The sequence below is a fragment of the Lepeophtheirus salmonis genome, chromosome 11 (genome assembly GCF_016086655.4).
Source record: "Lepeophtheirus salmonis chromosome 11, UVic_Lsal_1.4, whole genome shotgun sequence".
Lineage (NCBI taxonomy): Eukaryota > Metazoa > Arthropoda > Copepoda > Siphonostomatoida > Caligidae > Lepeophtheirus > Lepeophtheirus salmonis.
This window is the reverse complement of record NC_052141.2, coordinates 247460-271722: the sequence shown is the minus strand read 5'-3', so window position 1 is coordinate 271722 and position 24263 is coordinate 247460. Positions and strand designations below refer to the sequence as shown.

At 33.7% G+C, this 24263-nt stretch overlaps 4 protein-coding genes across 14 annotated transcripts in view; 2 read left to right on the top strand and 2 right to left on the bottom strand.

Annotated features, from left to right (window-relative positions):
- Positions 1-1266, top strand: part of LOC121126080 (uncharacterized) — a 110252-nt gene extending 108986 nt beyond the window's left edge. The window contains exon 8 of the mRNA XM_040721375.2: positions 32-1266. Within this exon, the coding sequence (XP_040577309.1) occupies positions 32-1225 (1194 nt within the window). The 3' untranslated portion in view covers positions 1226-1266. The remainder of the gene's footprint in view (positions 1-31) is intronic.
- Positions 1257-13707, bottom strand: LOC121126081 (uncharacterized). The gene is made up of 7 exons (XM_040721376.2): positions 13486-13707; positions 13355-13402; positions 8121-9058; positions 3070-3187; positions 2670-2996; positions 1880-2596; positions 1257-1818 (listed from the first exon to the last, which is right to left on the bottom strand). The coding sequence occupies exons 1-7, from the start codon at positions 13558-13560 to the stop codon at positions 1768-1770; spliced, it is 2274 nt and encodes a 757-aa protein (XP_040577310.1). The 5' UTR covers positions 13561-13707; the 3' UTR covers positions 1257-1767.
- A 1497-nt stretch (positions 13708-15204) lies between these two features.
- Positions 15205-19079, top strand: pav (kinesin family member pavarotti). Of its 2 annotated transcripts, none has more exons than XM_040720974.2 (8): positions 15205-15381; positions 15448-15981; positions 16443-16613; positions 16676-17398; positions 17500-17630; positions 17696-18225; positions 18284-18541; positions 18595-19079. In XM_040720974.2, the coding sequence occupies exons 1-8, from the start codon at positions 15368-15370 to the stop codon at positions 18790-18792; spliced, it is 2559 nt and encodes an 852-aa protein (XP_040576908.1). In that variant the 5' UTR covers positions 15205-15367; the 3' UTR covers positions 18793-19079. The 2 variants fall into 2 exon arrangements, with proteins under 2 accessions (XP_040576908.1, XP_040576907.1); XM_040720973.2 differs by having other exon boundaries at positions 15230-15381; positions 17488-17630.
- Positions 18869-24244, bottom strand: LOC121125774 (probable peptidoglycan muropeptide transporter SLC46). 10 transcript variants are annotated; one of them, XM_040720980.2, is made up of 3 exons: positions 24034-24244; positions 20115-20605; positions 18869-20061 (listed from the first exon to the last, which is right to left on the bottom strand). In XM_040720980.2, exons 2-3 carry the CDS (start codon positions 20585-20587, stop codon positions 19200-19202), a joined length of 1335 nt encoding a protein of 444 aa, XP_040576914.1. In that variant the 5' UTR covers positions 20588-20605; positions 24034-24244; the 3' UTR covers positions 18869-19199. The 10 variants fall into 10 exon arrangements, with proteins under 10 accessions (XP_040576914.1, XP_040576918.1, XP_040576920.1 ...); XM_040720984.2 differs by lacking the exon at positions 24034-24244 and adding an exon at positions 23492-23625 and having other exon boundaries at positions 20115-20600; XM_040720986.2 differs by lacking the exon at positions 24034-24244 and adding an exon at positions 21984-22125 and having other exon boundaries at positions 20115-20600.
- Positions 24245-24263: the final 19 nt, after the last annotated feature.

Below are 24263 nucleotides of genomic sequence, written 5' to 3'. Positions count from 1 at the left end.
TTTTGTATCTCACTTTTTTTTTTTTTTACAGAATGCACTGCATCGCTATGCGAGCTTAGAAAACTTGCTAAATTCAACCTCAGACAAAATAATAAATCCACACGGAATTGTACGTTATAATTCAACTGGATCCATTTCATCAGCCGGTTCAGAGCGTAAAATTGCCATTTTTCCTACAAAAACAGAGAATCAAGAAGCTCTGAGAAGAAACAGGAGTCAAATGACACAGACTCCAACCTCTATTTATAGTCTAGAGAGTAAATTAGTTCAAAATTCTAGTATTGCTGATTCTGAAGAGGATCGTATTCAAACTATATATGACGTCCCTCGTAAAAGAAATACTTCAATAAAGAAGTCTAATTCTAGAGTGTCTTCATCTGGTAAATTAAGACTACGAGTTGAAAGCTTCAAAGAAACTTCTAACTCTGTTGCCGAAACTACGGCTGCCCCTCCTCCTCCACATACGTCCTGCATGGAAACTCAAACTGATGGAAATTATACAGGACAATTTGGAGCAAGCTCCTCCCCAGGTAAAAAGCACCATCATGTTCCACCAAAGCCAATACGTAAATATAAGCCAAACGGAACCCCTGCTTCACATTCAGAGCGTTCCACAAGTCCTGACAATTCATCCACGTCTGGATATAGTTCTCCCTCTGCTTCTGGCCCACCCAAGGACGCCTCTAATAATGAGGAAATCACTGTGATACAAATTGTTCCAACTGACCACTCTAAAAGGTTGTCCTCTTTCCATCGAGAGCTACCCCGCATTGCTACAAACGGAACTCTTCAACGACCTTTGTTTTTGAAGCAAAGGAAATTGCAAGAAATCCACAAAAGTATAGCACAGCAAAATCAGCACGCCTATGGTGGATACACAACACTTCCTCGACGAACGGATACCCGTCGGGGTGTTCCTCTACCCTCTGTACCGGAACTGGATAGATCAGATAATGAAAGATCTATTTCTCCTCCACACACTAGAAGACTTGAGAAGAGCCAGAGCCTTGATAAATCTAAGGAATACAATATTGAGGAAAAACTAAAAGTCTTACTTCACCTCATCAACCAAAATGATCAGCTGTGCAATAAAAATCTATCCAAGGAAATCCTTTCGGAAAATGGGGATGACGATGCAGTGGAGTATCTTGCACAATTAGAGTCCGTGGCACGGAGGCTCAAGGATCACTATCTACAAAAAGACTCGAGTCCCAGCAGGCCATAATGCTCTCAAATATTTAAAGACTCAATAGAAATTAATTATAATATTTTATTGAGAAAAAACAATAATAATGAAGATAATAACATTTATTATAAACCCAAGAGAAAGATGGTCATCTACACATGTGAGCTACGTTACTCCGTTACATACAAGTATTAACTATAATAAGTAACTTGGTAACGCAGCAATAATATAATAAAAATAGGAATATTACATAGAATATGTAGGTACACTACGAGGAATACATACGAATTAACGATAGCAGCAGTTTTTATTATTTACAGTTTAACAACTCATTATAGTTACTACACGTAACGAGTAAATTAATTTTGTTATTATTATTACCCTTCTTCTTTTGTGATGGTTCTTTACCTATTATTGTTATTAATATCCGTTGTTGGAAATTGTACGTTTATAACTATCATTTTATAAATAAATATTATTTCATTCTTCCAAAGAAAATAAAAATAAACTTTCTTAATAAATGTATTCAATTTCGTAGTAGCGATTCCTTCCTTTTTATTTTCCTTCAACTCCTAATATTGCTACTCATACTCATCCGGCTCATAGTCCAATTCATCCTCATTGAAAGTAAACTAAAAATAAAAAGATGCATTATTATTATTATGTTGAACAGCATTCCTTTAGCAGACTTACGTCTTTAGCATCGTTCTTGTCCTCCTTTTCAATAAATGCACTTTGATGCGCGGAAGACTTGCAGTGTGAATTAATGAGTTCATCATCATCCATTTTCCCATTTTTTTCTTGAGGAGGCAAGTACTCCTTGCAAATGTCGCAAAACAATGCTTCAACCTTCTTGACCAGAGACACTCCCAAGGGAATCCCAGGATTTAGCTTCATCTCTACTTTTTCTTTCTCGTTTTCTTCCACATCACTTATTTGTTCCGCGGATTTCTTGAGGATAGACTGCTTGGGTTGGAGTTTCTTCTCAGATTGAGTATCTTGCTTCTTCATTTCAATTTTCTTTATTGATACATTTTTATTTCCTCCTACTTTGGACTCCAGAGCATCCTTTTTCATTCCACCCGTTTTCTTAGAAACGTTTTCCTTTTTAGCTCCTGTCGTCTTGACGACAGTAGTAGTAACCTTTTTGACCGTACTAGCTTGAACCTTATTGGTATCTCGAGGAGAAGAGTCTTCAATCACTATCTTAGGCGCCGGCGGCGTCGTCTTTACTTTTGATTTACCGTTCAATGACTCCGTTTTTTTATTCGAGATGGGACCAGATCCAATTTCAATCTCATAGTCAACAACTCCAACTTCGTCAACAGTGACCAAGTCCTCCAAATTAAAAGCATGAGCTTCCATCTCATATTCCATAGTGTTACCAGATGATTCATCGCCAATTGCTTTCTGAAAAATAAATATGTATCATATTAATCGAGGGACTTTCATGAGAGAGAAAGAAAAATAATAATGAACATACCTTTAAATGGAAGTAAGTTGAGTTGTGTGTTTCAAAGGCCATGGGGGATTGAAACTCCGAGTTACAGAAAGTGCAGGTAGGTTTAAGGAACTTTTCAATACATTTGTGCAGCTCTGTCTCAATATGATCTGTGAGTTTAGAATGATGAATGATCTTACAGGTTTTACAGAAAATGGCAAGACCCTGAACAAATCCCTCATTTTTCTCCACCTCTTCCAGTGCAGTCTTTTGACGACTTCTCATATTATTTAAAGTTACCATTAAGCGATACTTCAATTGTTTCATGGCTTTAGCATGAACATTATCAGATAAGTGCTTATTATAATCCTATATTAACATATAAGGTGATAAATTTCAAATATCAAAAGAGAGCAATCCTTTTAGAGAAAAATAAATCTACCTCCTTGGTATCTCCTGTTGTTCCACAATGAGGACATATAACTTTGTCAGATGAAGAAGGACTTGACTCCATTTCTACACTATTTTCCTTTTCTTCAATCTTTTCCTGACTTTGTGATCTAAAAACAATCGATTTTAATCCCTTATATAGAATGGGTATGAAATTTAATTTGTGTATTTGTGAAAGCTCTCCACAAGATTTTTAGTATAAGCTAAACAATTATAATTTTGATTATTGGATGAATCAACAAGATAACGAAGATAACAGTGACGAAATAACGAAAGATGTAGAATGTCATATATATATATAGAGAGAGAGAGATGGCTAATAGAATCTAACCATCACAAAAGAAGTACAAATCATTTTCAGCATAGAAGGAGCCGATATCAGATACTTTATGATTTTGAAGAAGAAATGAGGAGTTACAGCGCATTACGCAATACACATGAGTAAAAAATACCTCCAGGCATTATGATGGTGAAAGTATCACCCATTTGGCTATCCTTGATTTCGAAAATAGTCATAAAAAGTGATTTGTGCAAATCATCAGACAAATACACCCACAAAGTAAAGATGTGAAAAGGGTCGAAATTCGATTGAGCATAACACCACATCCCTAAGAGAACATCATAAAAACATGATAACTTCGGAAGACGACATATCTCAATAAGCGTGCTCCTCAAAACTATAAAATTAAGTTTCAACTACGAGGCTACTTCTTTGTTAGCTTCGGGTCTCTAAAGTTAAAGTGAATATTGCTCTATTCATATAAATAATTAACTACAGTAGAACCCGGTTAAGTCGTCAATACTTGATACGAATATCTTTATATTAAGTTTTATAAGAAAGTCCCAAATTAGTTATTTAATATTAGATATGCAATTAATTCGATTTTGTCTGACCCTTGAGATCCGGCTTAAGCGGGGTGTACAGTACGCAGCCTCCATAGATTCACCCTTTTGATTGAATTAACAAGGTGAATTCTGCAAAGAAAAGAAAAAATTGCATTCTTCGGGAGTAAAAATGATTAAGTTGTCATCATCTGCGGTATAGAGTTGAGTTTAAGAAAAGAAGCACAAAGAACAGTTGGTACTAGAGCTTTGATACGTTCTATCGTAGCGTTTATTATTTATTTCAATAACAAGTAGTTCATAGAATGAAACAGAGGAAACTGATATCAATTGCAGCAGGACGTGCTCTCACTCTTCTCAACATAAACTTTTAATTTACACTCGCCGGGATTTTGACCCTATTCACATCTATACCATAACCATAAGTAAGGATGTGAATATTGGCTAAATAGAGGTAAGCTAGATATACATATATATAAAAGTATATGTTGGGAAGAGTGAAATTAATTATTAGTTATAATCCTTAGTCTGACAATTATAACGTATCAGCGAGCAAGAAGCACTAAGTTTTAGTGTCAGCAGATAAGTCCTCTCTCTAAGTTACCATATTTTTAATGACATTCCATCAGGGATGGATTTTTTACGCTCAGACAATATTTCTATCCCTAACTATAAGCCTTCTCTTCCCTAAATAAAAGCCCCACATAATAAATCCTGGATTCTTATTTACTATTAATCATAACGTGACCACTTAGAGACGTGCCTCAGAGCCTGACAATCATTGTAAGTAATTCAGAGAAAATAGTCTTGAATAATCAATTATAAAAGAGATTCATCGTGATTATGTGTAATAGTTGATCAAATACCTATTAATATCGCTACTATAGGCCATAATTCCGTCAAGAAACTGTAAATAAGATTTTAAATGTAATCCTACAAGATTATTTTGTGATGCGTTGTACTACATCTCTTTTACGACCCTTGAGGAAGTTTAAAGAACTACAGAAAACAACAACAAACGGATAAAGAACAAAATAAAATGGCACTTGGTAACTTTCCAATGAATATTTGGCTAGATTATTATTGCATTACTCTCTCATTCAGCATCTACTTATTTGAGGAGGGGAAATGACAAGACAAAAATATGAACTAACATATTTTATTTTAATTGTGATCTTGAAGTAAATAGCTACAAAAATCATCCGTGTTACCATTCACCTGTTCCTAACATATCTTGCACAAAAAAAAAAAAAAAAAAAAGATTGAATAAAACAAATCTTCTGGGTTCGTGATTGAAAGACGTTGAACTCAAGCTAGTACTAGTTTAGACATTCATTTGGCAAAAAATAATAAGGAATAGTCTTTAATTGTATTTAGATCATGCATGGGCAAACTACGGCCCAGATAGCTTTTGATCTTTTTGATTGTATATGTATGAACACAATTTTTCAATAACTTAATGGTGTTCAAATGGAAACATAATAACACCCATGTAGAACAAAGGTTAACCATGGAAGATTCAGGTCATTCGTACATAATTAAATGTAAAAACTCAAGAGATAATTTGTAAGTCAATTTTGATTAGTTCTTTGTCATGTCAATTCAAAATGAAGTATTTAAACCAAGTGTTTTACTTTCCATTTAAGTGGAACCACATAATACATCATCATCCCTTCTCAACTAATCGATTAAGAGATAAAAGAAGAATCTTAATGCAATAATTAAGCTGATAATACGATTATCCGTAAATGAGTAAAGAATGACTAAAAGTTAACTTCAGTTTGATAAACACAATCTCATCTACTTTTTGAAATGTCTAGAGTCATTGCCATTTCTCAGAAAATAATATGAAACAAATATGAAAGTTTCCCCCACTATTATTAATAGTGGTCCATCTTGAAACTGAATCTTGAACACACATCATTTCATAACTTATTTGTGCCATCAAAAAAGGAATTATTTTAACAATAAATACTTTTTAAGAGAAACGTATTTAGAGTTTTGACTGAAATGGGATTATAAGGATTTTAAGAGAAATCTATTTTTCCGTAAGATCTACTAGTACTCTTAAACCCCAAAATAAATTCCTTATTACTCACTCCTTAAGAAATAAATCCGGGTTGTCATCATAACATTTTTAGTAGCAGATGAAGCAGATCTCTGTACCGTGGGAAGTTTGCAAGAAGATGTGCACCTCTCCATCATATGTTGGAATTTTATAATGTGCATAAGGGCCACGAGTGATCCAATTTTGTACATTAATTACAAGAAATTATGAAAGATTTATCGAAAGAAATGTACTTCCACCTAGTGGCAGAGTGGAAAAGAGTCCGCATCCCTCCCACTATATTAAATATTTTAGGGGAGCCTACATTTAGGAATTTTATGTCCATGCAGAAGATCCTTCATTCTTTTTAAACAAAATTCGAAATGTATAATATATATATATATACACACCAAGATTGGAAAGATGAAGATACAGTATTATCTTTTAAACATCAGTAGCCCAGGGAACGTAAAATATATTTAGAAGAGACGCCATTAAAGATTTGAAATGTTTTTTTTCTAAAATTAAAAATAATTTGTTTATATAAAATGACACAAACTGGTGTTCATCTGTGGTGTAGGTATTATATAATGGCCACCCATCACCACCCGACCTGCTGAGAGCACAGTCAAATATAGCAAAGAAAATAATTGGAGACAATTTTCTAGACGGCCGATTATATCAAGTATTGAATTATTAACTAATTATTTCACACACAATTACGACAATAGCCCATTTAGTCTGGATTCAATCAGTTCGGATTTATTTTCATTCCAAATCCCTTTTAATACAAACCAACATTTATAAGCGAAAATAATATAATGTTAAACCGTAGCCCTAATTATTTCAAACAATTTGACATATCCATAGAACCAATTATCTAGACTAATTGGACCATTGTTGTACTTCCAAATACAACATTGACATTTAAAAATTTGAACAATTATAAGATGTTTTTTTTTGTTTTTTTAAAATACTTTGATAGAAAATAGCGTTTTCGAAAATTGACAACAAATATGAATCCTACAAAATTGCACATCCCGAATTGTTCTTGTGTTTTCCTACTTCAATGGTATCGTTATATCCAGGGCTCGATGGCCATTAAAATTAACAACTAACATAAAATATTTTTTGACTAGCCCTGAAAAAAAATCACTAGCCCAGAATACCACAAAATATAAACTACACATGTACGTTCTTGGTATTTATACGGAGATATTTGATTGGCTTTGTTAAAAAACATTTCCAAACTACACAGGAAGTAAAACATTGCGAAATTTGTATTTAAAAAATATATTTTGCTTAAAAATCACCCCTAACATTTGTCTTCAATGTCTATTTGACGTATAAGACGTTGACAAGAAGTAATACTCATGATTTGAACCCAAAATTGTCTGTATATATGCTGTATTTAAAGGTACTGCATTACGTAGCCGAACGGGCTGGATACAGGCCACCCTACACTATCTCAATTGTGTGTTGTTGTTTTTTTTTTGCTAGCGTGTCTGTCGAGCCCTGGTTATATCAGACATGAAATTCTAGAAACGTCAGGCATGCATATCCCTTGGAAAAATAATATCGACTCTTGTTCTTTCACAGTACCAATAGAAACTCAAATGAATCTAAGAATCTATCCCGGCCTCAAAATTTGTGTACTGACTTGAGAGAGAAAATGATAAAATCATGATCTCATATTTTTGATTTTTTTTTTCTTCATATTTTAGAACGAGACAAGGAATCTAGGATTGTAATAAATAATACCTAGTATGATATAATATTGTATGACAGCCAAGAAATATGAAAAAAGTAAAATCATATTCGAAAAAAAAAGATATTGAACGAAACTAGCAATAAAAAAATCAGAAATTTAACAGAGAGTTTTGTTACTTTGTGTAGATATGACCAGCAGTAGTGATTATGAAGAGAAAAAAACCGATAATTGGATTTGCAAAGTCAAAATTGAAATACCTCAGTCATTGATACAAAAAAAAAAAAAAAAAAAAAAAAAAAAAAGACTATCAATCTAAACTGAATAGATCATTAAGGAATTAAAATTAAGGTGATTCTATGTATTTGAAACAAATACAAACTAAAAAGTAGAAAGAGGTAGAGGGGGGGAAAAAAGAGAGAAATAAAGAGCGTGATTATATTACCTTGAGACATTATCTTTTTGATCTCCGGATTTCTTCGCAGTCTTATTGCCAAGTCGATCAACAATACTGAGTTTAGGACCTAATCGTTTCAAAGCACTGACACGATTTTTCTCAGCATTTTCACCACTATCTTCTTGAGAAACATCGTTGTCTTTCGTTTTTAATTTCTCGTTTATCCTCTTTTTGCTTAAAGCAATTCGCTTTTTAGAGGCTTGAAGGCCTTGAGATGGTGCAAATCTCTTTTTACCCGCAAAGCCGTTTCCTCTCATGTCTTTTCTCCCTCTCATGGAATTATTAGGCCTAGAATCTTTAGATAGTCTGCGAGTCATCCCGTTATCTCTAAAGTTCATCATTGGCCGTGCAGAAGGATGATCATTCCCTACTCCAGATACATTATGTGGAACCGAGTTAGATCTAAAATTCCGAGATGGTGAATGAGAAAAGCGATTACGCTCATTGAACATAAGCGACTCATTTGAGAAATCTTGTTGTTTATTATGCATTTGCTGAAAACCGGGATTTAAAGAAGGGCCTCGTCTTCCGTCCATGTTGCTTTTGGAATCATTATTCATAAAATTATTATTACTGTTCATATTTGAACCACTAAACATAGGATTCATGAATCCTCCTCTGGATAGAACTCCGTTAGAGGATTCAGAGTCAATTGGACCTAACGAAGGTCTCGATTGAAGCGGCGACATTGAGGACATAGGAGCGGAAAAAGTGGACTTAAAATGACTCCTGGCATCAGAGCCGAAAGAAGAAAAAAAACTAGTGCCAGAGATTGAATTCATGTTGCCACTAAGGCTAGATGAATTTGATGTCATCGGACGACCCTGTGACATTGTTCCACGTTGCTGAAAAACCGACTGCGATGGCATATTAGATCCTGGCATCATCTGTCTTTGTTGAAATGGAGAATTTCTATTCGAATAACCCTAGGTTATAAAATTGTGAGAACAAGATGGAAAAAAACTAACAATAAGGAATACTAAATAATGATTAATATTATTTGATTCAAATAAATATGATTAAGATATTTTTTTACTTTTTTGAAGGATAATTAAAAATAAATGGATAAGATATCCACTGACCTACAACTAGGAAAGTCTTTAATTGAAAAAATATTGAATTTTATGAAACATTTTTTAACACTTTGGCTACGGATGGTGAGTTATCTGAAAGCTCGGTGAGGTAAAGAGTATTCTCGTTGGACTTCAAATATCTTCCCTTATTTTTAAAAAGCCGTTTAAAAAAGTGTTCACTCGAAGAAAGATCTTGTAATATTCGACTACCTCAACAACTCATTTGTCAAATAATGTAACAAACATGGATTCTAGATAGTAAAAGACAATTTTGCAAAGGAATTTGATATTGTCATCATATGACTGACTATCCATACGCCTTCTACTACTTCGATTGAGACTTCTTCTCAAATGGTTGTTCTTGAAACCATCTCCACACATCTATCACCATAGCTACGGATATTTTAGAATTTACATATAAACTCCCTGTAGACAACTGAAAAATATACATTTCGTAACTCAAAATACATCTACACCCATTCATAGAACATCCATCTTTCGCCAGGAGAAGTAATTCCTCACCATTGATCACACAAACGACACCACTTTTTGAGTAAAAAATAGAACAACTCTCAGATATAGTCATTACATTAGGGAACAGGAGGGCACGAATTTGATGAACGGATCGAATTTAGGTATCATTGAGCGCAGAATCCAAAATTGGTTTTTAAGAGATCTATATTAATTTGGGACGAATGTCGTCATTTTTCAGCACTCAGACAATAAGAAGATACAAGATTTGATTATTTTATTAAAGTTTCTGTATTTTGTTCTGGGCTCAATATATTTCTGGAAAAACGAATTGGAGTTATATTAGCTCCCAATTACTATAAACCCAGTTTTCCTAGAAACTAGACGGGTTAAAGAAAAACTGAATCAGTTTTAGATTTGAAGCTCAAAGATTAATTGAATCCACCAGCTCATCAAATTTGTGGAGATACATTTTCATCATGAAATTGTTCCGCCGTCTTATCCATTCACAATAAATCTATAGGATCATTGAAATCCCAAAGCTCGTTTTTATCTTTTTCAGCGTCGCGTTAAAGCCATCCAAGGGATACAAAATTTTAAGTACATTCTTTGCTCGCATGTATTAAAGCAGTTATTATTTCCTTTCAAAAAATAAGAAATCTTGTGTATACAAAAGTTTATTGTGATTAATATAAGAAAGCCATCAAAAGAAGTCAGTCAGTGTGTATTTCCAAAATTTCTTTCTAATAGCAATTTTTCATTAACATTATTTTTTTATTTCACATAGCCTCCTATTTTTAAAGGAGGGAATATCTACTTCTATACATCAAAATATTACAGATACTTAAAAAAAATTATAAAACTACGCTTAAAATAGATGGGAACGAGTTTGAAGGCTCAAAATCTTACTTTAAAAATCTCTTAAGCAAGACAAATGTTTAAGGTATGGATATATCTTCCTGGTACGTTTTCTTCATTCACTAAAAGATCACTAAAAAAACCGTAGCCAACGTGTTGAAAAAATGTAATATGTTAATGTAAAGAAAATGTATTTGTCAAAGATAGGAAATGAGCATGCCAACGAGAAGATGAAAGCTAAAATCCATGACGAAAAATATAAGTCCACATTCATACTCAAGAAAAATGTTAAGACGAGTACCAACGAGTGTGGATCAAAATACGCCTTTGGGACAGATAAATTTCCCAATTTCATATTTTTTTTAAATGGACTAGTCCATTTTTATTTTATTTTTTATTTTATTGTATGTATTCTTGGAGATGGGCATAATTCATATTCATGCCGCAAGAATAACTCTGAAAATAGTAAAAAAAAAAGATCCCAAGTAATATAGTCCCGATTAGTTCATAACTTCTTTTTAAAAAAAAACAGAAAAAAACTTTCAATCATTTTAATTAAGGAGCAAAAAAGCCCATATTTTACCCATCAGTTTGATGTTGTTGTTTTTTTACACTCATTCATTATTTACATCTTAAAGTTCAAGTCAAATTAATTAAATACATCATTAACACTAAAAACTCATTTTTTCCTACAAATCAACTTAATTTCATTCGTGCTAATATTTTACATAAACCATAGAGTATAGATCAGAGTATATACTAGGTGGTTCCCAACACTTTTTGTATTGATGAACCCTTGTAACTACGTGAAATTACGTTCAACAATCTCAACAATGTAAATTTTATGCCAAACATTTATAACATTCTCAGCAGCGGGACCAAACCTTGTAACTACAAATAATGTAATTTTACTTGATATATATATTTTTGCTTTTGATAAATTTTAAAACAGTAAGTTTAATCATTTTTTTAGATAATAAAAATTATACATTATTAATCGTCCCTATTTGAATGATTTGGAAAAGAAGAATTTGTACTCTTATTGTTTCCCTCGTTCCTTATTAGTAAATATTCTTACAAGACAAAGATTCTTCGATTTAAAACGCTTTTTAGTTACACACAACGTATGTGCATTATATTAACAGGATATAGCAACAACTCAATTTTGATCAAAAGTGCAGTTACAATGTTTTGTCCCGGCCAAACAATATATTATAATCAATTAAATAACTGTTCTCACATCACCAATGTGTAACTCTGGAACAACAAAGAGCTCGAACATACAAAGTTGGGAACCATACCCTAAAGTATTTCATAACTAAATGATTCTAGGATTCACGAACAAACAAAAAAGTTCTTAATAGTAAGAAAATTTAAGAACTAAGATTTTACTTGACCTTCGGAGCTACTATCAGAATGTTCAGATACAATTAGTTGCATGGTTTTAGAATACTACTCAAATGGCAGATATCAGTCTTCTTTCAACAAGTATTTAAACTTTTGGTTAAAACAATGTTCGGAGATTCTGGATAAGGCAAATTTATTCCATAGGTACTTTAAGATCTGCAAAGTACTTCCAATCCTTGAATTCATCTATTAAATCCAAAATGGGATTTTTCCATTCTTCCATATTACTATTAACCAAATAGAATCCTTAGATAAGGACCGTTCCTCAATGCCGTATATAATCTCAAGAGAATAACTGATCATCCCTAAAACCAGAAAATCTCAAATGGCGTATATTATGACCCAATATTCCAACATAAAAACTTTCCTATGTTCCCATTATTTCCCAATTGTGAATAGCTGCTGACTCGGGGTAGTTTGCCCATTTATTATCCAGTTATAGAATGGAAAGGATCTTAGAAGACTAACTAGTGGTTTTTGATGAGGTAACAAGTACACATGCATTTGAGAACTCCTTTTTCGAACAAAAAAAAACAGCGACTAACTTCCCTGAACACTCGGAGTAACTTCGTCTCATTAATCAGTACTAAAGTCATAAATTGAAGGGCCATGGTTTACAACTTTGCCCGCACGCCTTATTTTCTCTTTCGAATCACGAAATTGAAGTCAACAAAAGTGGAGAGTTGAAATTTAAGTATTGAAACCTTTTAATAATAAGGAAATAATAATAAATATATTATTGGAGTAGGAGGAGAGGGATCTCAACTTTTTCGAAATATTCCGACAATTATCTCTTTAAATAGATGGAAGGTCTCATTATGCGGATAAAGTTGTGATTTCCTCTATTATGGAGTATCTGGAGGGAAAGAGGGGCTTGAAGTCGATCTATGGACGGAGGGATGTACCCAGCGGAGATCAAATCTCATAATAATTATGTACAGTCCTAATACGATCATGATTCATAGTAGATACAAGAAATTACACAATGATAATGAGACGTAATCTTCTACAAGTGCATCCCTGAGTCTATGGATCGACTACGAGTCCCTCCTTTCCCCTCAATATGAAAATAATCGCATAAGAGATGAATTCACAACTTTCTCCACGTAGTGAGACCTTCCATCTGTTACAAAAGATCCACCAAAGTGGTGTTTGTCCGAATAAATCTTATTCTTCTCCAAAAGCATAGAATTATTTCTTTATTACAAAAAAGGTGTAATGATGGAATTGAATTTCAACTCTCCACTTTGGGTGACTCCAATTTCCAGATAGAACTAACAAATAAGTGGAGCGGGGAAGAGGGTCAGCCCAACCCAACCCAAATTAAGTCCATACAAGTGACAACAGTGCAACTCTCAATCAGAATATAAAGAAAAGAAATACATAAGCCAGAAGAAAGAAGAGTTATAGTACCTCCATCATGCCTTCTCCAAATTTCCCTTGATTCGACATTTTCGGAAACTATATAAAATAATCAATATTAAAAAAGAGAGAAACGAAATTGATATTAAAAATAGGGACTTAAAACTAGAGAAGACACAAACCTTGTTGTAACTGGGACCATCAGAGTAGGGTCCCATGTCCGAGTAGTTACCATTGTTCCTGTAACCAGAGTTCATATTGATATTGCTACCACAGAGTCACCGATCCTTTAGAAAAGATGAAGAAGCGATAACGCACTTGGCTGCCTTCCTAATATATATACTAGACAGCTAGATCTCTTCTTTAATAATCTGGGCAGAGCTAGCACAGAGGGGAACATCCTTACTACGTGTACATGGCAGAATTGGCTCCATAACATATTCTATTCTTCTCCCTTTAAAAATAGGGATAGGCTGAAGCTTTATAACAAAACCAATCTCTTTCCCGTTTTCAGGTATTCATTGAAATTCAGTACGATATTATATATTATTGACTGAATACATCTTCATATATGAATTATGATATATTCATTGCGTACTCAATTCCTCCTGAACGTATAATCATTACTTATCAAGCCTTCATTTGTAGTGTAACGAGAAACAAACTGATGAATATACCCAATCCATATTTGTTACATCGATTTTTATACAAAAAATAAACCCCCATGTTGTGAGTGATTTACTCTTTATTACACTTATAGGTTTCATCCCTATTTTTCTTGTAGACACATCAGACTTTAGACTTTGACATGCAACTTGACATTATGATTTATGATGGATGATTATATTTACAAAAATGGCGAGCATAGTACTATTCGCTCAATTCAAACAAAAAACATTGATGTATTTTTTTTTTTTTTACTTTTTACAAGATGCTTCGAAAAAAAAACTCAAATATTTCCAAAAGTTTTATAACCTACATTTGATTTCAATAATGTCAGTTTTTTATGGAGGACTCTGTGGTACAAATCACACCCTCAATCGGCTATATAATTTGTGACTACTAAAAACCTTATGAACTGTCTATAATTCACGCTCTCTCTTAGAATATCATATAATTAATTGTAGGTGATATGTATCCATTTCAATGCTAGATAAATTATTTTAATAGCATAAAAAATATGACTCGTCGGCATGTAAAAATAAAAGAAACCAAAAATGAAGATGTCAATCCAGACAATTTGAGAGGAGAGCCGGTTAGCTGTCATGACGTTTTATTATATGTATATCTGAAGCAAAAATGTATTAAAAATATATGATTAAATCGCTATAATATCTTATTTCCCTAGTAAATACTGTAATGAACTATTACAATTGAAATAATTATATATTTTTCTCAAATTGTTCTACTTTTCTCGTCCCTTATTCAATGTATACTATTTTGATTAAATTCAAATACCACTGTTTATCATTGACATAAAGTAGAATTCAATCCAAGTGTTCTTTTATTATTCTTAAAGCCAATTGATGAAGTTTCATGAAGATGTATTGTAAATTCTGTTCATTTGATCTAGTAAAATTATCTTAGAAATTAAATAGCCTTCAAAATGCAATTTATGACGTCATTCATCTGCTATCGATCCTCAATTCTTCTCCAAATATAACTCCACAACAAATTGCACTCAGTCAGTACAATTATATCCTTGCACATTTTTACATCTCTATTCATGAGCAAACGCATTTTATACTTGAATCTTCCCTCCTCAAGAATGAAAAAATAATGATAACAGCTTAGTAAAATAAAAAACTCTGTTCAAGAACAAAAACCCTCGCGCTCGCCTAACGTCATACTTTGTACAACTGGAAGGCTAGCCCCATGATGTACATACATGAATGGAGGTTGTGTGAATTTAATGAATGAGAAATGAATGGCAGAGGGCGCTTTTTTGCTCTCTTTCTTTCCTCTCTCTTTTTTTTTCCTTCTTATTTTTTAAAAAGAATTTGAAGCCCACTAAAATTCAAATTCTGTTTGTTTAATCTGTAGGAAAAGACGCGCTCAGTCTGAATGATGAAGCCCAAGTAAGTTGAATTGATGCCTAATGGCGTTTCTTGGAGCCTTTTACTCATGATTTTTGCCTTCCTTAGTCGTCCAAAATTGGTGGGTCGGACTCCCAAGACTCCCCGTGTGGCTCGTATGAGTGGAGATTTGGATAGTGTCCGAGTGTATTGCCGTGTTCGACCCTGTGACGAAGAAGAAGACACGTGCGTGACGCATCTAGAGGAGAACAAGATCCGTCTGGCGGGGTCTGGGCGCGAACAAGATTTTGGATTTAATAAGGTTTTTGATCCGGAGTGTGGTCAGAAGGATGTGTTCGAATATGTGGGGCTTCCCCTTCTCAAGGATTTGTTGGATTGTAAGAATGGTCTTCTTTTTACGTATGGGGTGACTGGATCCGGAAAGACCCACACGATGCAAGGAACTCTTCAAGATGGGGGACTCATGTATCGAGCCATTGACGTTCTCTTCAATTCCATCAAGGATTCCTTACTCGCTCCCAAGTTTACATTCAAGCCAGACAAATTAAACGGCTTCGACATACGATCCACTGTGGATGCTGCAGCGGATCAACATATGGAACTCATTTCCAATATGAGAAAACCCAAAAATTTTAACCGAAAGTAATTGACCGCTCTTGCATTACACAACTCAACCAGAATAGAATATCTTTTCAATTCCATATTGAGGGATAGATAGTAGATCTTCACGCCCTGATTTCCAATATATCATTTCAAACCACAGATTTGTAAACAGGGCGTCAAATACTACTAAAATATTATTATAGGCAATTTGACCTCCCAAAACCTGATCATTGAAGACCATTATTTCGTCCTTTTTTTAATTGAAAAACAAATTTAAATTATCCATAATTTGATTATTAGATCATACATCCCATAATGTTTCTCTATCAATATTAAATCTCGCCCCTTTTCTTCTTTAAGTTTACCTGTGAGATCCATCCACAAATTATTGCAAATCCCTCTTTTATTTAAAAGTATATTAGTACTGAAGAGTCATTCAACCCTCATTATGTTATTATTAGAAAATTACATTCAACTCATTGCCATGTATATTCTTTCAGGAACACTTCAGACCCTGATCTTTCCAATCGCATGATCGATGAAACAAAAGTTGACATAAAAGATGATGACGGCTTTGTTTATTCCATATTTATTTCCTACTGTGAATTCTATAATAATTACGTCTACGATCTTTTAGATAATGAGCGCGATAGCGTAACAGGAAAGCACAAGTAAGTTCTTAAACAACACTTTGTATCTTAAGTCTTAATTTATCATTGATAAATTGTTTTAGGTTTGTCTCAAAAAACTTGCGAGAAGATGCCTATCAAAATATTTATGTTTATGGAGCATCAGAAGTTGAAGTTCGTTCTCCTTCTGAGGCTTTGGAAGTTTATTATCGTGGTCAAAAGAGACGAAGAGTTGAACAAACTGTTTTAAATCACGAGTCAAGTCGTAGTCATTCCGTTTTTAATATTCGACTTGTTAAAGCTCAAGTTGATAAATATAATGAAATTAGGCTTGATCAATCCTACACTGTCTCACAACTAGCATTATGCGATCTGGCTGGAAGTGAGAGAACAAGTCGTACTGGGAATAAGGGTGACCGATTAAGAGAAGCCAGTAACATTAACTCATCCCTCATGACTCTTAGAACATGTATAGAAATCCTAAGAGACAATCAAGCAACGGGCACGAATAAGCCTGTACCATATAGAAATGCTAAGATTACACATCTTTTCCGAAAATACTTTGAAGGTACAGGAAAGGTCAGGATGATTGTTTGTGTTAATCCTCGATTGGCTGATTACTCTGAAAATTTAAATGTGATGCAATTTGCGGAAATGGCGCAAGAAATTCAAATTGAAAAGATCGACAATATTGCCAGAAAACTTAATTTCTACAATCAAGTCCAAACTCCAGGTTCCAAGCGTGGTGATGAAGTGTTTAAGGATGCTCTTAGAAAAATGGATAAGGAAAACAATATTATCCATGTACAAGGAGAACTGCCATTCAGGTTTGATTTTGGATATATATATTGAAAATGTTACTTTTGAATCATTGTAGCGTGGTCTTTATATTGATACTTTACTTGATTAATTTCAGTCCTATTTATAGTTTGGGGCCACCATGGCCTGAGCATGCAATATGCCAATATGATGATGAAGACATATTGGTGAACCTTCGAAGATACCTTGAGAAAAGAATCGCAATCCGCACCAATCTTATAGTTGATCATTCACAAAAGCGTAATAATCTTATTTCTAATTATAAATTCAATTTTATTTTAAAAAAATATTATAATATATTCTAGAGGATCAATTTCGTAAATACCTAGTGGAGACTGATCAGGAAATAACTTTACTGAGAGAAGAGAATAGCAAACATAAATTAGCTCAGGAGCTTGAACGTCGTAAAATCCAAGAATTGGAGGCTAGATTGGTGAGTGCAGAGGCATTTAATTCCAGTCTTCGGAGAAAAGTTGGGGCCTACTCTGAGACAAAAAACGTACTCGAGTGGGAACTGGATGAGAAGGAACTTCTTATAAATCAGCAGAAAAAGGATGTAAAGAAATTTACTAAGAAATTAAAAGAAAAGGTAAATCAACAGGATGCTGTTAATGCTGAATTATTCCATAAGCTCAAAGCTACTGAGGCTACAAAAAAACACCGGTTGAGAGAATTGGTAAAATTTGATGCTGTAAAAGCTATTATCAATGATAAAGCAACTCTTAATCATACCGTCTCCGATCCTGACATCTCCAATATGGACATGGCCTCACAACGTTTAAAAAAGGCAGATAACTCTGATCCCAATCTCTATAGTACTCCTCAAATAAAACGAGTAAGTTGTATTTAAAAGTATTTTTCTATAATATAATATATTTGATCTTTTTAATTAGAATGGCGCAGGTTGCAATCATCGTCGTTCAAGATCAGTTGGTCCTTCTATTGTTAGAGATACAGATGTTTGGGTTGATCATCAAGTAATCAGTGCCACACCTAATCCTGGCAATGCCATATTACAAACCAATATGAAACGGAGAAAATCTGTATCAAAGTTAACAGAAAAGGACATCATCAATGATAAAGCCAGCAAGTACGCTTTAACAACTCATGAACCCCATGACGATGGTGTTGTTGAGACTAAAGTATATAAGGTAAAATAATGTCAGAGTTAAATTAATTATAATTTAACAAAATATTTTTTTAGGGGGATATAATTCCTACAACCGGTGGAGGGCGTCAAGTGATTTTTAACGACGTGGAAGTGCTGACACATGAAACGCCAAATCCAACTCCAACTTCATGTAGACGTTCTTCTCGAACTAAAAGAAGTTTCGAAGAGTTTAAGGGAGTGGGAACAAGAATTGCAGAAATGGAAGAGCGGTCTAAAAGAAACCGCCATTGAATATATTTTTAACAAATAATTTTGCATTCAGACTAAATCTATCTTTCAGTATTCTTATTTATGATTTGTATATATATATTTTTTTTTTTGTTCCTTATAGCTTGCATAATGGTTTCTAAAGATGATATCAACCATGAAATTTCTCTTGAAGTTTTTTTTTTCTTTTCTCAAAAGCACATTCCTCCGACAATGTACTATAATTATCAATATTATTTGCTATAACCCTCTAGATCTTATATATATATATAGTACTAGCAAAATCAAAAATAAATATTATGTTTATTAAAGGCTTTCCTCTTCGTATTTATATGATATGATAAATTTAAATGGCTGAATGGTTTTTTAATGAGTATTTATTGCTTAAACTTCACGACCCTATTTTGATTTCTTTTAAGTACATAATATTATTAACTCATATTTACATGCGAGTTTCTTCTTTTAAAGTTGTATAAATATGCAGCCCCCACACAAGCTACCAAGAGGAATGCACAAACAATGATGAGATAGGCACCTGGAAAAGTCGTTAGAGTCTCTCTGTATACGAGTCCAAATAGGGGATTGGATACTAAGGGAACGAGCGATTGTCCTAAAGCAATGACTGCAAAAACTTTTCCTACCTCTTCTGGACTGGTAGCCTTGGTGCACTGGGATCGAATACTCACTGTCACAATTGAATTGAACTGAAATACCACTGCAACAAACATAAGGATCGAGGATTGTCCCAGTGCTATGATTAAGTACGAGAGGCACGTTAAAATAGTTCCAAAAAGTGTAATGGCCTCGTCTCTTATGTGGAATACGGAACTTAAAAGTGGGAGGAGTAGGAGCAGTCCTACAAATCGAACAATCCTCGTCACAATTAGAAAGTTTGAAAAGTCGTGCACGCCCCAATCAAACTTATTGACCATTAGGAGGTAATCATAGTGACTTGTATTAAGACAAAACATCATAGACGCAAAGTGAAGGACGAGTATTATCACTCCGAATCGCGGATAAAATGTTGAACGATCTTTAGTTGCCGTCTTAAAGCACTCTTTCACATGATACAGATCAAATAACCCCCTATTTGTTTCCTCAGACTCTTCTTTGGGAATGATGCTCTCTTTGACGAAAAATATCGAATATATAATCCCCAAGATTCCAAAACCAATACTTATTCCAAATATGATGTAATAGTTGTGCATTGCATTGAAAAGTTGCCCGCCAATTGCACTTCCAATAACGAAGCTAAGACTTGTTATTCCATTGAGGTAGCTCAGTCTCGTGGTTCTAAAAATAAAATAAAAATTCTGTGATTTGTAATAAGTATAATCAAGTTATACCTTGAGGTAATTGTACTGACGTCTGCTATGTATCCATACAAGCCAATATTTAAACACACGTAGCCTCCAAACATTCCAACACTGGATCCCCACAACAAATTGTATATTCCAAGCTCAAAAAAGAAATAATAATTGAGGATGTACACAAGGAACGCTATTATGTTTCCAATGAAAGGCAGGATTAAAAGGAACTTCCGTCCATTTCGATCGGACCATGAGCCCATAAACAGAGAAAAAACAACAGCTGGGATTGCAACAAGCGTACCATCAATGATTTCCAGCTCAGTTACTATTTCTTGAACCTCATCCTTAATTTCCTTATTCTGACTTAAGTTCGAGCAGATATTAGATGAATAATTTAAATGAACTTGACAAACTTTCTCAATGAATAAATGGTCTCTTACAACGCTGGATACCATAGCCATGATACCGTAGAAAAGCTGGACAGGTTCCACAGTTATATAATTCTGCATGTTGCTCAGTTATCTAAACTAATTAATTATAAATAATAAATAAGGGGTAAAACACTACTAAAAATTTTAATAGTACTTTAATATAAATATTTCTCATGTATTAAGATTTTGATGATTCATCATGATATAATAAGTATCTCAAATTACTAAATTCACTACTTTTAACAGTTTGAAGTATTAATATATAAAATAATCCATTGATTAGCATAGTATATATCTTTGATATAAATCGATCTAATATCAATTTGAAGGTATGATTAATTTCATAAGGATTTTCATTGAACATAAGCCGATAAATTGATTTATAAATAACAGTATGTAATAATATTTAAGTTCTAAAGCTATAAAAGATTTTTTCCATCTTGAATTAAATCATTAAAATAATTGATACAATAAAGATTACCAAATAAAAAATTTAAAAAAATCTAGTCTGTATTACTGCATCATGTTCACAATTTGAGAAAATGACTTGCAAGGGAGGAAAATGGGAGTTTATAAATTTCTTATCTTATATGAGCAAACAATGAATTTTGATGAATGAAAAAACACACATTTGATGTATTTCTTATCATAGTGTTCGAGGTTTTGCCTATAAAAAATCTGAGATATGTTTTAATAACAAAAATATAATTAAACATATGTGGCAAATTTTGATACATAATTCATATATAATTAAAATAATCAATGTAGCCACCATTGGGATTGATGATGGTTACCAGGAGCTAACAAAAGTTGATGCACACCTTTTTCACACAATCCTTGTCTATTACATTCCACTCCTAATTGAATGCTATTTTCAGGGACTCAATGTCCGGCTACCTGACCAGCTATACCTTGGGCTGAACATGCGGCCAGAATGCATAGTTTTTTTATCACTGAAAATGATGCAGCTGGAGAAAACATCATGTCATTAAGAAGGTCTCGGCCGCATTGTAGAGGTTGGGCACAAACTTCAGGCGTCAACAATGATCTCTACATACGTACTAGACTCTTCCCATCAGAGTTACGATGTGTCCACTATTTTTTGGCTCTGCTTCTAGGGCCTTCTTGAATTCTTCAGCAACCTCTTCCGACCCTGACCAGGATTCCGCTCAATGCCTTTATTGTCATCCAAACGTTTTTTAATGTTGCAGAGGGTGGTGCGGGTAACCCCTGTCTGATTTGAAACCCCAGTTGGGGACGATTCCGAACAGAACAAAACATACTTTTTTTCCTTCATTGTTCAGACATTCTTTGTTTTGTAAAGTAGTAATTAAAACAAAAAGTAACTTTTGATCATAGATGATCATCTATACCCAGATGAATATTTATAGACAAGTACCCCATTATCCCCGTCCTCAGAGCAAATATTTTTCCCGAAGTTACGGATCCAATTGGCCGACTGTCTTTAGCTTACCTACATTATGATTATTCTATCGACCAGAGAACCAATGAACGTCTCCTAGTCGTTTTGTGTTGCCAAGCCGAGGATCCGAAACGGTTCTGCTAGTAGGTTCTGGAATATAGACCAAATTCCCTTACAGCCTTGATTTGGTCATGTATTTATTATGTTTAAACATAAACAAATGTGAGTTTAAACACCAACAATTATATAAGCCTAAGGCCCCCACTGAGTCTTAGGGTCGACTGACTCCTATTTCACAGCTGTTCACACGAAACCTTTGTCCACATTAGTCCTCCTGGGCCTTTCTGCAGAATTTCCTACTACTACCAGAGGCGGATCCAGTCAATTTTATACTCGGAACCTTCCGCGCCGCAATGCGACCTTCCTACTCGTTGAAACATAATCGAAATGTAAAATTTTCAGTGTTTTTACTCTTGGGTCTAAGTGAAACTCTTTAGCTCAATTATTTTTCGTGGTTAGTTGTTTGGGCAAGTGAGTTGTTACACACTCCTTAGCGGACTCTGACTTCAATGGCCACCGTTCTGCTGTCTTAAGCAGCAAACACCTTTCATGGTATCTGCTGAGTGTTTACTCAGGCACTTTAACCCACAGTATTTTATCTCTATGCTTTTGATCTATTCATCTAAAAAAAATTGTTTTATGAAACATGCTGATTAACCAACATACCACTTCAGCAGATAAGCAAAACTAAGTGTAAAATTAATTCTTTACACCCAGTACATACCATAATATCAAGACTATGTATAAGTATGTTACAAGATGCCGATTTATTGTGTCAAAAAAACTTGCAGGAGGCGTGCGCGGAAGTCTATGAGTGTTTTGAGGAACCCCATAGAAATGCTGGATTTTCATAACTTAAATAGGGGAAATTAATTTTACGTCACTTATGTTTAATGTAGATAAATTCTAATTTTGTTTACCCAATTTAAAAAAATCAATCTCTTGCTTTGTTTAATCGCACCATTCGCTTGAAAATAAGTCATTTCAAAATAGCCCTCAAAATTACAAATGGGGTGACATGGATCAAATAAAAGGTATAATGGACGTTAATACATTTATTTATCTAGTATATTGTGAGGTTTTTAATCTATCTATCGATGCAAGTTGTATAAAGTTCAACCCGATAATAGCACCTTCAATCTTTATTACTCCGCAATATGAGAGTACTTTGTCTTATTACTATTTATTTCAATTGCAGGTATTTAAAAGTAACCTCTTTTGTACAATCCTCTACTCAGTATTTCCTAAAAATTTCATTTAATTCTCTTGATCTTATAGAATGTTATGATGTTTTATTGAAATGTCATATTAGATCACAGATTTTGGTGTCATAAACAGCAGTTAAAATTTGGATTAAATTCCGATGATAAATTGGTCTTAACATCCTTAATATTGAAGCTAGAGACATTATTTTAGTATCCAAATGTTTTTTTAGCATTATAAATTCGATAAAACTTATTCAAAGGAAAATATTAAATTTGAAATTTTTTCTAACATACCTACATAATATGAAGCATTGCTTTTCATTACTTAAGTTATTGGAGTTATAAAAAGTAGGACAAGTCTCCCTACAAGACATAGTGTTGTGCCAGTCTTTATTTATTCTCCAAGACCGTCAGTCCTTCCGACTGTCACTACAAGAACTGATTAAAAAAGATAAAATAAATTTGAATTACGTTGTCAAGCACTGAACTGGACTGGACCGAGACTTAACTGGACGGAACTACAGTCTTGAGTCAAATAAGGCCGGATCCACACAACACTAACAAAACACATGTGACGTTCTTAGAATAATAAATATAAATAAACACAGAACGTCTATAATATGTTTAGTGTTATAAATTAATTATAGTACATTACTTAGTTATTTTAAGTTATCTTTGAACACGAATAATATGTTTTTTCTCACAGAGTACTTTAAAATTATAAATTTGTGGAATTGATGAAATGAGTGCAAATAAAATTAATTAACTATCAGTAACGTACCGAGACGTTTATTTCAATATACAATATCTATGTTTCCAGGCAATATTTAATGTACCTTTTGTTTATAGACTGCCGAAGAAATTGTTGTTTGTAGAGAGGAAATCTATTGTGGTACTTCTATACTTAACCGTGAAGCACTCAGGGCTATAAGATACCCAGAAACGACACTACTAGCAAGTCTCAGTTATGAACTTTTAACCCTCAATACAATCATTGATAGCGCAAACTCGCAACTAGTTTTCTTTTAACAGATGACAAGCTTTGGTGATAAGATACGTCAGCTGT